The sequence below is a fragment of the Camelus dromedarius genome, chromosome 2 (assembly GCF_036321535.1).
Source record: "Camelus dromedarius isolate mCamDro1 chromosome 2, mCamDro1.pat, whole genome shotgun sequence".
In the NCBI taxonomy this organism is placed as follows: Eukaryota; Metazoa; Chordata; class Mammalia; order Artiodactyla; family Camelidae; genus Camelus; species Camelus dromedarius.
In genome coordinates this window covers 65811142-65826485 of record NC_087437.1, presented here as the reverse complement: position 1 = coordinate 65826485, position 15344 = coordinate 65811142, and the positions used below count along the sequence as shown (strand labels likewise).

Below are 15344 nucleotides of genomic sequence, written 5' to 3'. Positions count from 1 at the left end.
AATAATAAAATGTAATGAAGCTTAGAAACACAATTAAATAGAATCAGTTAAGATCCTAGACAGAAGGTAAAGCAGGTAATTATTATAATATGATATAGACAAAAAGAGGAAAAGCTTTAAAGCCTAGTGAAATATAGGGTATCATCTTGTGTTCAAAAGATTACAGGTCTTGAAACTCCCAACCCTTTCTTATATTACCCAGGTTATACTGTGAAGAGAAGATGTGGAACTGATACATTTTCCATCGTCAAGATGTAAAATATATCGATTTGAAAAAGGGCATGAATTAATTGGCTCCTTTAGTTTTTACAGACACTGTGCAACTAAGGTGCTTATATAAGTCAGAGTTGACTAGTTCCAGCTGGCTCAAAGAAATCTGTATGTCTTCTGGCATCTGGAACAGAGATCTGACACGTGCCCCCATATCCAGCTGCACTCACTGTACCTTCCTCAATGAGGGGTTCTATTAGGTACTGGGGACACATGATCAAGGATAGATTTAAACAAGGAATAAAGAGCTACCATTGAGGAATATAGCTAACATTTATTCAGTACTTATGTGCTACATATTACGTTTTACACATGTCATCTAATCTGATTTTCAGAACAGTCCTATGAGGTAAGAATTATTATTTTCATTTCACACATGTAGAAACTGAGGGTCAGAGAGGTTGAGTAACTTGCCCCAGGTAGCATGGTTAAGTGGGGTAGCCAAAATTTGAACTCAGGTAATCTTTGGGTTTTGCTTTTTTTCTTTTTGGTGGTGGAGGGAGGTAATTAGGTTTATTTATTATTCATTTATTTTTTAATGTAGGTACGGGGGGATTGAATCCAGGACCTTGTGCATGCACATTACCACTGAGCTAAACCCTCCCCCCAAAGTCAGATAATCTTAAAGACTGAAGGAAAGCAGAATAAAGTCACTTCAGGGCAAAGGAGTGACAGATATTTTCTCCTTTCCCCATTTCCCAGGTAAAAATATCACAAAACTATGGGTGAGACTTTCAGTTGGAAGAGTGAAAGGATTACAGAGGCCTGGATAAGCTACTACCTGGACAGGGAGGAGTTTATTTCTTGAAGATCTCTATTTAAGGCTTCTGAGCTGTTAAAGGCATTGAGCACCCTTTTCCCTTATTTTCCCTCTTCCTTTTGGGCTGAGAATTCTTGCTTTGTAGACTAGGAACTAGAAGGGACACAGTGAGGCCCAAAGGAAAGAAGGCAGGGTGACAGCTGCTCAGAATATGTTCTAATCTTAAAACAGAGAGGCAGAGACACTTTACAGGTCTCCTTCAGGGATCACCAGACTTGATCATCACAATGGGAAGAAGGTAGGGTATTGAGGGAAGAAAGTTATTGCTAAGAATAGACTGTATCTTTGAATGGAGTGGTCCTAATGCCCTGTTTTTTAAGAAGCTAAGGATGGTAGATGGAGTAAAGAACTTTGAAGGCTTCTACCAAGAGAAATGTTCCTAGCGCAAGGTTCAAAGAACAGAGAAATTGGTTTTCAGTTAACAGGGATTAATCTCTTAACAGGGATTTTTTTTTTTTTAAAGAAACAGGAATATATCTGAGTCTTACATGTAAAACTAACATAGGATATATGAAACTATGTCAATACTATTTAAGGAAAAGACAAATCACTAATGAATAATAGGTACAGAAAAGATAACCAAATAAATATGGATTTAGAAGAATTTGTTCAGCACTTAATAAGTTTACAACTCATAATTCCATAAAGTTTCAAGGTCTGAATGATCTTTGTTATTTGCTTATAATTTTTATCCTAACTCTTTCTTAAAAAGGTCTAAACAGTGAAAGTGTTATATATTCAAACCTCTTTGTCAGATCAGATTGATACCAACTTTGACAAGTCATTTGATCAATATAATCCAGGTTTATCACTTGATCCTAGATCTAAACTAGGCTTTACTTCTTTCTCTCTTGCTCTTTAAGAAATCACCTAACACTATAGTGGTCTTATCTTACTGTTTTTCTCATTTATATACATTCTATTAATATATGCCATTGTCATGTACTTTCTTGCATGATGATATATATTATAATATATTAATGTCAATGTCTTAGGCTGTATTTTTTATTTATGAATATTTTGTTTCTTTAATTAGGTTGTGACACTTTCAGATAGAATTCTGAGCTAAACAGGACATAGGTCTGAACAAACACAACTCATTCTGTATTCTATAGTATTTATCAAATGGCAAGAAACTTCTTTACTTTTTGTAGCATCTACAGCACTTTATGATATGGGATAAGATATTGAAAGAGGAATATAAGTAATGAAGATGATACTGAATAATCACAATGATTACTTAATACTGAATGAGACCTAACCATAGTACAAATGAATCCCAATTAATAGCCAAGCATCCACCAGAGAGGAAGGGGAGAGATGCCAAATCTTTTGGTACATCAAACAGAAGTTTAAATTGTATTTCATAGTAAAAAAAGGTAAATAATGAGTTAAGAAAAGAAAAGAAGATAAAAAAAAACAAAACTCTATAGGAAAATTACAGGTATCAGCAGTTTAATCCCTTGACACAGAGTGGACACTATGAACTGCAATCACATCCTATTACACACCTCCATCTGGCAGTATGCTCCAGGTATTCAAAGATCTGTAACTGGATGAAGTTTCTGCACCCTGAAAAAACTCTTGGGCAGCTTTCTATAATTACATAGGACTCTCTCTAAGGAGCAGATGAAAGAAATCTCTGTATCTCCTTGACATCTGGCTTAGACTGTGGGACTCCTAATGGCTCTATTGTATGTACTCAGTTGACTGACTAAACAGCACTCCCAGGGGACAGTGTTTTGGAAAGTTCCGTGTTTTATTTTAAGTACTCAAAATATAATTTTATTTCTCAATATTTAGTTTATGACAATAATATAAATAGAAACACTCAGAAGAAGCAAATATTTAATGTTCTGAATTACATGGTTAGAGTCTAGAAACACAAACTGGAATGTCACATGCAGATGTAAACTAAGAGTTGTGAGTACATTAGATCTTTCTCAGATTAAGAGACCAACATTCACAGCATTCTGTATCAGATGACCTGTCCTCCAAGATCATTAATATATGGTAAAAGTAAAAAATGCTTTACCATTTACAGAGTTGTAGAAAACTGCTCTTGTGCTTTTCACACTGCTGGCACTGCCCACAGAGCCTCCAACATCCCATAATTCTATATAGTAGGTCTTCTCTTCTGGTGTTCCTTCTTTGTAGTCATGAACCTAGCAAATAAATCCATCAAAATAATTACTATAGCCACTAAGAAAACTGGTAAGCACCCTCATTCCAGTTTAAAGTATTGGACATTCCATATCAGCATCTTACCCTCTGGCTCTCTAATCTGTCTTTGTAGCTTCCTCCCTCTAATACTCCAACTCTAATAATAATCTTTGATCCCATAGGTCACTATAGTTCATTAGATTAGAACACCTTTCAAAGTACCCCCTTCTACTTCCAAATCCTCACTTCCTTCCTAACTAAGCATAAATTCCACTCTTTGCCATTTCAGTCACTCGTTTACCTCTCTCACACAGTATTCATCTGACAAAATTCCAGCCCTGATTATATCAATTCTGTGTCTGTAACCTAGCTAGGTAAACATAATGCCCAGAAAAATAAACATTCAAGCTGACTGGATTCATTTTAAATTCAAGTCTACCTTTGGAGCTGTCCTTCAATCAGTTCCATAGTCCATTTCCTCTTTTCCTTTCCTAGATAACTGTTTCACACTCTCACCTCTTTGTGAAATTTCTAATATCTCTTCCCTATCCTCAAGCACAGGTAATGACCTTGCTTCTGGAGACAGAAGCAATCAGAAGAGAATGTCTACAACCTGCTCTTTCCTTATCTGTCCACCTCCCTGCATCTGTACCCATATAATCTGCTTTCCCTCCAGCTATTATAAACTGTCAGTGTCCCTAAGGCCAAAACCCCTTCTTATACATGAAATCCCATCTCTTCTTTCTTATCAAAGAGATAGCTCTATCAAATCTTCCTTCTATCATCAAATTTTCCCTCTCTGTTGGATAAGTCCCACCAGCATACAAACATGCTATAATTTTTCCCACCTTAAAATAACCATCTCTTGACCCCATGTCTTCCTCCAGCTACCATACCACTTCTCTATTCCCTGGAGGGCAAAAGCCCTCCAAAGAGTTGTCTGTTCTCAACTGTCTCTAATTCTTTTCCTTATATTCTCTTTTGAACTCATTCCTGCCACACCTTTTGCCCCAATCACCCCACTGAAATATTCCTTATCAAGGTCACTAATGGCTTCCACATTGCTAAATCCAGTGATCAATGAACACTTTTCATCTTACTCTACCATCTGATAAAACTAATCACTCCTCTGTCTTTCAATACTTTCTTCACTTAACTTATAGGATATCACTCTCCTGCTCTTCTTCCCACCTCATTGGCTAATCCTTTTCAATCTCCATTTGGATTGTCCTTATCCCTCTAACCTGTAATTGTTAGGGTCTTCCAAGGTTTAGTTCATGGATCTCTTCTCTATCAACACTTATTCTGTTGACACTTTCATCTAACTTTATGATTTAAAATGTTATAATTATGTTGATAAATTCCAAATTTACATCCATCCTGGACCAGTACCTTGAACTTTAGACTACCATATCCACTGGACTACAATTTGGACATCTAATAGGAACCTCAAATTTAACATATCTAAAAATAATATTCCAATCTTCCTCCCAAACCTTTTCTTCTCCCAGTTTTCTCTGACTCAGTAAAAGGCAAGTCTAGCCTTTGAGTTACTTGAAGGGCCAAAAAGTTGAGTGATACTTAACTCTTCTCCTACTGCATATCTGATTTGTCAGCAAATCCTATTCCTTTTGCCTTAAAAACGTATCCCAAAACCCACTTCCCACCATTTCCACTATTACCATCTTCAAAGCCCTTATCCATCTCTTTGTCTCAATTAAGGTAACCATCTCATAACCGATCTCCCCACTAGAGCCTCACCCTACTCAGTACCTCTCTACCCCCATTTGTTTTCCATACAAATAAGTAATCTTTTTAAAATGCAAGTTAGATCATATCCTTCTTCAATTCAAAACCCTCCAATGACCTTCTTTCTCAGAGTAAACTCCAAAATCTCTCCCTTTCTCATGGTCTAGACTCTATAAGCATTTATTGCCTGTGCTATATTACTATTTGGAAACAAAATCTGATATATAGCAACCTTATCTATTAGAATACAGCTAAGAGCCAGATTATAGTATAGTGGTTCAGAGGTGTACATCAGAATCTTCCAAGAATTTTTTTTTAAGAAAAACACATGTCAACAAAAGCAAAAAATAAACAAGTGGGACTACATCACAATAAGAGCTTCTACACAGCAAAGGAAACCAGCAGCAAAGAGAAAAGACATCCTGTGGAATGGGATAAAATATTTACAAATATTTGATAAGGGGTTAGTATCCAAAATATATAAAGAAATCATACAATTCAATAGCAAAAAAAACAAACAATCCAATTTAAAAATGGGCACAGGAACTGACTAGACATTTTTTTCAAAGAAGACATACAAACGTTTGGCCAACAAATACATGAAAAGGTCCTCAATATCCCTATCAGCAGGGAAATGCAAATCAAAAGTACAATGAAATAGCACCTCATACCTGTTAATATGGCTGATATCAAAAAGACAAGAGATAACAAGCGTTGGCGAGGATGTGGAGAAAGACAACCCTTAAGCACTGTTGGTGGGAATGTAAATTGGTTCGGCCACTACGGAAACAGAAGAGAGGTTCCTCAAAAAGTTAAAAACAGGACTACCATATGATCCAGCAATCCCACTTCTGAGTATATATCCAAAGGAAACGAAAACAGGATGCTGAAGAGATATGTGCACTCCCATGTTCTGTGCACAAAAGCCAAGATATGAAAGCAATTCAAGTGTCCATCAATGGATGAATAGAGAAGATGTGATTATATATATATAGGAATATTATTCAGCCATTAGAAAAAGGGAAATCCTGCCATTTGCAACAACATGGTTAGAACTAGAAGGAAGTATACTAAGTAAAATAAGCGAGACAGAGAAAAAAATACTGCATGCTATCATTTATATGGAATCTAAATAGAAAGTCAAACTCATAGAAACAAAACAGAAAAACAGTTGTGAGGAATTGGGGGGGATAGGGGAAATGGGGAGAAGTTGGTAAAAAGGTACAAATTTTCACTCATAAGATGAATAAGGTCTGAGGATCTTAATGTATGATATGGTGACTATAGTTGAAAACACTCTATTGTATAATTAAAACATGCTGAGAGAAGTTGAATGTTCTCACCAAATGAATAAATAAATGAACATGTGAGGTGATGGATGCACTAATTAACTGGATGGGAGGAATCTTTTCATAATATATAAGAATACAGTAAATCATTATGATATACACCTTAAATATTTTACTTATCTGTCAACAATATCTCAATTAAGCTGAAATAAAAGTCCTTTTAAAAAATATACATGCCAGACTTACTGAATCAGTAACTTTGGGATCCAGTCCTTGGCATGCATAATTTGGAGCAATTTTCCACTATTTTGCTGTAACCCCTAGTTAAGAACTTGATTTTATAGAATGGAACTATTTGGTATCAGGAGGCCTAGACTATATTCCTTGATTGCTACTGATTATCCCTGATATCTTTGAGTCTTAGTTTCTTTGCTTATAAAATGAAGGAGTTGTATTATGTATATTAAATGGCTTTGAAATGAGAAAAAGCAAGATAGCTGAGTAGTTAAAATAGATGTCATAAAATGCACATTCTATTTTTAACAGAATGCTTCCCACTTTTTACTTATTCATATTTTTTCGTCCAAATCTTTTTGTCCATGGAAAAGTTTAAGTAAATAAGATCTTCTACAGACAGTCACACTGACATTGAGAGAAAACAATTATCAGACTGGCAACAAAGAAGACAGGACAGAAAAACGGGTATTGCAAAATCACAGCAGCTGGGGACAACTGTGGATAATAAAAAGTAATCCTGTACACTGTGATAAAAGGTATCACTGTTTTGCCATATGGTATAAATAACTGATAATATGTGATCATGCTAAATCATCAATAAAAATGTTAAAACTATATGAATTTTGTTTACAAAAGCAGGGAGATGTATAATGTTATCTAGATTTCCAAGCAAAATCATTGAAATGAACAATACAAGGTGTTATAAAGAGTCAGTTACCTGTTATCAAAAAGCTCAACCACTTTATTGAAACTTTGCTGATCCTGCCCCCCTTTCCCTGGCTCCAAAATCAGCCAGGGCACGATAGGTACTCCTCCTATTTACTCCCATAACATCCTGCACAGTTCTATCATTTCACTAACCACACTGTCTTACTTATCTACTGAAATCTATTTTATTAGACTCTGAGCTTAAGGGCAGGGACCATGTACTATTCATCTTTGCAGGCCCAGAAAATAGCATAATACTTTGCACATATTAGATGCTTGGATATTTTTGTTTAAATCAAGGAATAAATTCAAGATATCTCATCCTCCAAGGTCTTATTATGTTTAGTTCACTATTTTACTGAATTCCAGTGCTTCTCAAGCACAGTTCTGAGGGTGAACTAAATCAGAACCAATAGAAGGGCTTGGGAAAAAAATATAGATTTCTGGACAACTCCTGAAGCTTCTGGGGTAGGGCTCAAAAATCTGTATTTTTAAAGAAAGATCTCTAGGTGATTCTGATGCATAATTCAGTTTGGTAACCATTTTAGTATATCACTTTTTTCTCTAAAATTATTTCAAATGTCTAATGTTGCCTCCTCTAAAAGACTGTAACCCCTCCCAGAATAGCCATTATGTAATATAATTTCCAGGTCGCATGACCTCTTCGCCTTACAATGTACCAAGTCTGTTAGACAGCTCCCTTCTGACTACACATGCTCCCAAGCCAGACTGACCCACTTATCTGTACTTTTCTTTACCACAAAATTCCATAATCAAATCTTTTCATGTTTCCTTCCAGAATTAGAAGAGACGATGCCTTTCTTCCTTTCCAAACTGCTCAATTAATACTAAGTTTAAGTTAATTTAAATGTAATGAGTCCTAAGAACTTTAAACCGTGGCTTGTAGCTTGTAGCTATGACATTATATCTTTTATGAGTGAGTGATCTCCAAGGGAAAGCTTGACATTATAACAAGGATTGCTCTTGACACAATAAGTGGTACCTGGGTGCTATACTAAGATCCCAACATGATGGGAGGTAATGCCAAACTGAAAGAAATGTGGTTTATATTTAAATCAGGTCATCAAGGATCTGATACGTAAAGTCATTACAGACTTAGAGCTATACAAGGAAGGATTTTCTCAACAGGTAGCAACAGTATGAGCTGATCATCAAATGGGAAAAGGAACCACACTATCACTTCAGTACTTCTCATTTACTCACCTCTTGACTTTTTACTGGAAACCAAATTAAGACTATACAGGAGGTTTGGTCTCATTTGAAGAGTTTATTCTTTGTAATTTTTAAAAAGTAGAAACAAACTAGTTTTTTTTTCTTTAGTCCTTTACCTCATTAGTAAGGAAGATGATACACATAGGAAAGAGGAGTGGATGCTGTAGATGTTTCCTAGTAAGTTTAATTTAGTATGTGTGCCTGCAGAATTATTATTAAAGACAGGCAGGAAGGTAGGAGGTCTTAGGGGAGGGTTCAGAGAAAAGAAAGAAGGATAGAAAAAGTCAATGAGAGTGCAACAGGGGAGCAGGAATTGAATTTATCTCATTCACTGCTGTACTTCCAATTCTTTGCAGTGTCTGATACCCAGTAGGTATCAGTTATCTTCTTTTCCCTTCAGCCAAACTCATTTCCTCTATATAAAAACAAAAAAACAAAAAAACAAAAAAAAACCCTTCACTTTCCCCTTCTTTTCTGTACCCACTTGCTTCTTTATTTAACCTTTAAATTTTGTGAAAGGTTGATTTAAACCTGTCTCTTTCCTCTCTGCCTACTTTTATCATTTGGTTTCTGCCACTAACATTCCACTGCACTTTCAAGTCAGCACTAACTTCATCATCACCAAATTCAACTTTTTCCCCTCTCAGTCTCTATATCTATATTATTTCATACTAAAAGTCAGTCCCTCCTATGAAATTCTCATCTCTCTTTTGCTCTTGTGGTATTTCATCACCTTGGCTATCCCTCCTAATTCTCTGAGCAATCTTTCTCTGACCCCTCTTTTCATAGTCAACTCTCTAAATATACCTCAAGGCTCTCCCTCAGCTCTTCTCTTTCTAAATTTTTCTTTTTGAAGAACTCATCAGCTCTCATGGTTCAGGATTACCCCTGTACAGATGATTCCAACTCAGAATTCTCTCTTGAGCTTCAGCACCCCAAATGCTTTCTAGACAGTTTCAGCTGGATAGCTCACAGATATCTGCCTTCCTCATGTTCAGAGCTGAATTTATGATCATTTCCTTCTCTTTCACCTGTAATATATGTCCTCTTTCCTAAGGAATAGTCCATTTGTCCATTGCCAGCTCGTTCAATCATTAGCATCCAGTATAATTTTCCATTCTGTACAAGCACCTTACTTTCTCTCCTCAACTGCTGTAACACTTATGTTCTATATCAGTGTGATCCCACAGAACTTTCTATGATGATGGAAATGTCCAGTATAGTAACCACCAGCAATGTGTGTCTATTGAGCATTTGAAATATGGCTAGTTCAACTGAGGAAATAAATTTTTAATTTTAGTTCATTTGAATGTAAATTGCTGCAACAGGCCAGTGGTTACTGTATTTAACAGCATTAGAATATCTTTTTCTCAATACCATTCTGGAACAAGAGGCAGTGCAGAGTAGTGATCAAGAACACAGGCTCTTGAACCAGACTGTCTAGGTTTGAATTCCACCTCCATCACTTACTAGCCTTGTGATCTTGGACAAATCATTGAACACTTCTGTGCCTCAGATGCTTCATGTGCCAAACAGGAAAACTAACAGCACCGACCGCAAGGGGTTGTAAACATTAAATGACTTAGTATATAACATAGATGCTGAGTCAAAGTAAGCACTAAAAAAAATTAAAGCCATCATTCATTATTATTGTTATCTCAAAGATCATTTATATAAAAACCTTGTCCCACCTACTAGATCCTACATCATATTCTTAGTGAAGAAGTCTGCCTTTAAAAAAAATTCTCCCCAGTGCTTGCATTGTTATGCTGTCCAAAGAGGAATTCAACAAATATTGATTGTACACAATGTGTAAATTAGAGTTAAAACCCCATTAAAGTGAACTAGAAATGACAAATCGATTTCCTTATTTATAATTTGTGAAAAGATTAAATTCTGTAAGTCTTGCTTTCATAATTAAGAGTAGCCATGCATTTATATTGGTCCCTTTGGACTTAGGGCAACAAAATTAGAACACAGTGATGAATGAAGACTACCACAAAGTAAAACTTTTTTCCCCTTTTCCCTTCAGTTCAGTTACAAATACTCTGTATTACATACTAAATCCAAAATGTTAATAATTACTGAATACAGACTTTATACTTTAAGCTCATTAGCTTCACCCAGCACTTGAAATTAAACAACTACATTATCACCTTTACCATCTATTTTTAGTTGGCTCTTAACATGTGAAATGAGCTAAATGGGGCAACTGTTTTTAAGGGTGTGTATTCATGGATCTCTACTGACTCCAGAGATTCCCTCTCACAGGTTTCAGTAACACAGAAGCTGTAATTGCAACACAAAAGATGCTACAGAAGAAAGTGTTCTTCCAAGTTATTTAGGTAAAGGCTTCAGTAGATTTAATCATTCTTGCCAGAGGTAAGAACTTTCACTTTATTATAATAGTCAAAATGATTTACATGTCTATCAGAACTTTCCTTAAGATTATCACTTAAAAATGCCTTTTACTTACGTTGTCACTCAAGAAATACATTCTTCTCAAAGACAGAGGACAGATCAACCACCCCAATTCAATGAAGAGTAATAAAAGCAAGATCACTTTCAGCCCCACATGCCCTACTCTTCCACAATAATGCAATTCAGGCCAGACTGGCTTTAAAGGAGTCAGTAACACACTCTTTTCAGTAAAATGTTACATTATTACATGACACTTGTCTTCGACTACTGTAGCCTTTATTCCAGTCTCCCTTTGGGCAGTTTTATGTGCTCCCCAATGTTCCCTGGAACTATGGAGGAAGTTCAAAAATCTGCAGTCTTTCAAAAGCTAACTCAAGGGAATTCCAATTTCACTTTCTCCAAAAGCAGTGGTTTCCAAAGGAAACTGCTACTGTTACTTCTAAAACTTGGTCAGTCTTGAGAACTAACTAATCTCATACCGATCTGCTCTCTGGGACTTAACAGAAATACTCCTTGCAGATATAACCCTAAGTTTCCACCTTCATATACAGGGCACTGCTAATATAAAGTCTCTTTTGAAATTTTGCCACCAGCTACACGCAAGAAATTTTACATCCCTGTTATCCTCAGTTACCACACACTGTAACTGATTTCTTGTATTCCATTCCCAAACTGCTTTCTTGTATTCCATTCCCAAACTGCTTTCTACCCATTACTCAACCCCAATTGTTTCCTTCCTCCAAATCTTTCCCTTATTCACCTGGAACCTTACTCCTGGGTAATAAAATTCCATTATATCCTTATCTTCAACCTCACTGTATTAGCTGATGTAAGTCTCTATCCTGAAGACACAACTTCTCCTACTGCTCTCTCATGTGGATGCTGTTCACTCTTCCACATTCTAATTACCCTGGAATTTAAAAATTGGAAATACCTTGAATACTCTCCAAAGCTACTTTCAGTAGAGTATTCCTCTACCCTTATATTTAAAAATGTGTGTTTTCTTCCATATCTAACAATTTGGGAACATGGCAGGCTGAAATGACACAGACAGGTCCCCTCTGATTTCAAATTCATGGAAATACCATTAAAATATTTTTTAAAAATAAAAAGGACAAGCTCAAGAGAAAGAAAAGGAAATTCCCCAGATGCTAGAAATGAGGAAAGAACTTAGAGTGCAAAGTGGGACCTGACCCAGATTCATATACAGCTTCAGGGGTTGGTCCCCGGAGTTTTAGTGCCCATCCAAGAATAGCGATCTGTTTTCCAGCTTTAAAGGAAAGAGTATATGCAGGTGAATGACAAAATACAGATTTCCTTCGTGAAATGTGGACCCTTGATGAGCAGCCAGTCAGTGAAAGAGAGCAGGAAAAACTGTCCACTGGCTCAGGGAAGCAGGAAAACCTTTTTGTCAGAGACCTTGAGTAGGGATGACAAAGAGATGAAAAGTCAATAAAAAATGGAGACCACAATCAGATATTGGGGGCATTTACATTATCAAGGTGGCATGGAAATTCCATGATGAGAAATTACAATGATCACTGAAATCTCTAGGGCTCTGGCAGCAACAGAAATGGAAAGGCACTGTACCCTCACAACAAACCATACAAGATTTCCAAAGGGAAGAGGGGAAAAAAATCCTGCTGAAGATGCAGGTATTTTCAAAGAATTGCAGATCATAGAAGAGGTACATTCCCATGAAGTAGAGTCAGCATATACATCAAATAGGAAATCTATCACCTACCCAGAAAAAAAAAGAACAATTCAAAAGAAACCATGAAATATTATGTTGAAAATAATGATTAAAATAAAAGGTAAAACCATAATGAAAGATCAGAATATTTTGAACAATTTTGACACTTGAAAAAGAACCAAAAGGAACATCTAGAAATTAAAAATTACAGTTACTGAAATGCAAAACTGAGTGGGTATATTAAAAAACAGATTAGACATAGCTGAAGAGATTCTTAGTTAACTGGAAGGCAGGTATGAGTACACCATCCAGAATACACCAAGGAGAAAGAACAGAAAACATGAAAATGCAATTAAAAGATGAGGAGGACAAAAATACAACAGAAATTCAAAAGAAGATGATAGAGGGAATGAAAGTAGCAAACAGATAATGGCTAAAAATTTTGAAAAATGAAGACAGACATGAGACACACAACTTCTGAACAAGATGATTAGACACTAATCCACCCCAGGCATAGGTTAGCAGAACTACAGAACATCAAAGACAAGACAAATTTTTTTCTAAAGCAACTAGAGGGAAGAAATTACCTTAAAAAGGAATAATAATTAGGCTGACAGAAGATTTCTAATCAGCAATATGTCACAGACTGTGGAACAATAGCTTCAAGGAACTGAAGGAAAATAACTCTCAATCTAGCTAGCTACCTCCCTATTTATTTCTTAACTCAATGGAAACAGGTATGCCAGCAGAAGGGGAGCCTCGGACAGGACTAGGCAGAATTAGGAAGACCAACAACATCTGGGAAGATAGTTAATAAAGTGGAAACTGCCCTGTGTTTCCTAAATGTGAGGTGGGACAGATGACCTAGACAGGAAGCTCTAGAAGCTTTTGTCTGCGCACTACAATTCTAGCCAAAAGTTGGCTGTCTTAGTGACAAAGGCTTAGGCAGAATTATTTATGGAGTATGTTAAGTGAATTCTAGATGTATAGCATAGTCATTAAAACTGAAGTTTCTGGCCTCAGACTAAGTGGTATCAAATCTTGACTCTGTTTCTTATGAACAGAATGAATTTGATCAAGTTACTTTACCTTCTCTATGCCTTAATTTTTGCAACTATATGTCAGTTTAAAAGACTAAAAAAGCAAAATAAGTGTTCAACATTTGACATAGTATCTAGCACAGAGTTGGTGCTTAATAAAGCCCAGCTATTATTGTTACTAGCCTTGACTACAGTGCTGTAATTTGATCATTTGATCAGTTTGAAGGAATTATCTTTAATATGACACTGGAAAACTAAAATATAAGAAACACATACTCTGACATCTACTGAGCAGCCCACAGTCCATGATGGATTTCCCAGAACTTGATTTTGGCACAGAAGATGAACTAGTGAAGATTTCCCAACACCTGTAAAAGACACAAGAACTACAGTCATATAAAAGTCATGCTGAAATCTATTATGGCAAAAGGGAGACTGAGTATATGCAGTAATAATGATATGAAAAGCATGGTAATTTAAAGGGTGTTCATGCCACAACCATTTAATAAGCTTTATTAATAAAGATGGTTAAGAATACTGGTTCTCTCAACTTTAGCACCAAAATCCCCTGGAGGGCTTGTGGAAACACAGAATGTGGGGTCTTGCTCCCCAGTCATAACTGAAAGTCTGTACCTCTTAATTCCCTGTACCTATTTCACCCCTCTCTTACTCTTCCTAGCAACTACCAATTAGTCCTCTGCATCTGAGTCTGTTTTCATTTTGTTTTGTTCATTTATTTGCTTTATTTCTTTAGATTCCAAATGTAAGTGATATATAATATTTGTCTTTCTCTGTCTGATTTATTTCCCTTGGCATAATACCTTCTAAATCCATCCATGTTGTTGAAAATGGCAAGATTTCATTCTTTTTATGGCTGAGTAATATTCCACGCACACACATACATTTTCTTTATCCATTCATCTATCTATGGACACAGGTTGCTTCCACATCTTGACTATTGTAAATAATGTGGCAATGAACACAGGGGTGCATACATTTTTTCCAATTAGTGTTTTTGTTTTCTTCAGGTAAATACCCAGAAGTGGAATTGCTGGATCATACATTCAGTAGTTCTATTTTTAATTTTTTGAGGAGCCTCCATACTGCTTTCCATAGTGGCTGCATTAATTTACAATCCCACTAACAGCATGTAAGTATTCCCTTTTCTCCACATCCTCAACAACACTTGTTGTCTTTTTGATGATAGCCATTTCAAAGATGTGAGGTGATATCTCATTGTGGTTTTGCTTTGCATTTCTCTGATAGAGATATTGAGCATCTTTTCATGTGTATGTATTCTTTGGAAAATGGTCTATCAGGTCTTCTGCCCATTTTTAAACTAGATTGTTTTTGATATTGAGTTGTATGAGTTCTTTACATATTTTGGATATCCCCTTATCATGTATGTCATTTGCAAATATCCTCTCCATTCAGTAGGGCAGACTTTCTTTTCTTATAGATTTCCTGGGTTCAGGATACTCAAGTTACTAATGCTGGGGCTAGTATTTGGAGATCTGTATGAAGAGGAAAAGGAATGAGCTATCCCTGCATATTTGTGTGTAGAGTTACTCTTTCAGTTAACACATTTTGGGATTCCATTATGACAAGCATAGTTCGTGAATCTTTATGCATCACTAGTTGTACCATAAATTTAGACCACCTTTTTGTGTGAATTATTGAGTATGGACCTAACACTACTATAAAGTTATATTTACATACAA

The 15344-nt window shown here is 36.0% G+C and overlaps 1 protein-coding gene across 1 annotated transcript in view; it reads right to left on the bottom strand.

Moving 5' to 3' along the window:
- Positions 1–15344, bottom strand: part of RABL3 (RAB, member of RAS oncogene family like 3) — a 32436-nt gene that overhangs the window by 12856 nt on the left and 4236 nt on the right. The window contains exons 2-3 of the mRNA XM_010981562.3: positions 13900–13991; positions 3126–3255 (exon numbers count right to left, since the gene is read on the bottom strand). Of these exons, the coding sequence (XP_010979864.1) occupies positions 3126–3255; positions 13900–13991 (222 nt within the window). The remainder of the gene's footprint in view (positions 1–3125; positions 3256–13899; positions 13992–15344) is intronic.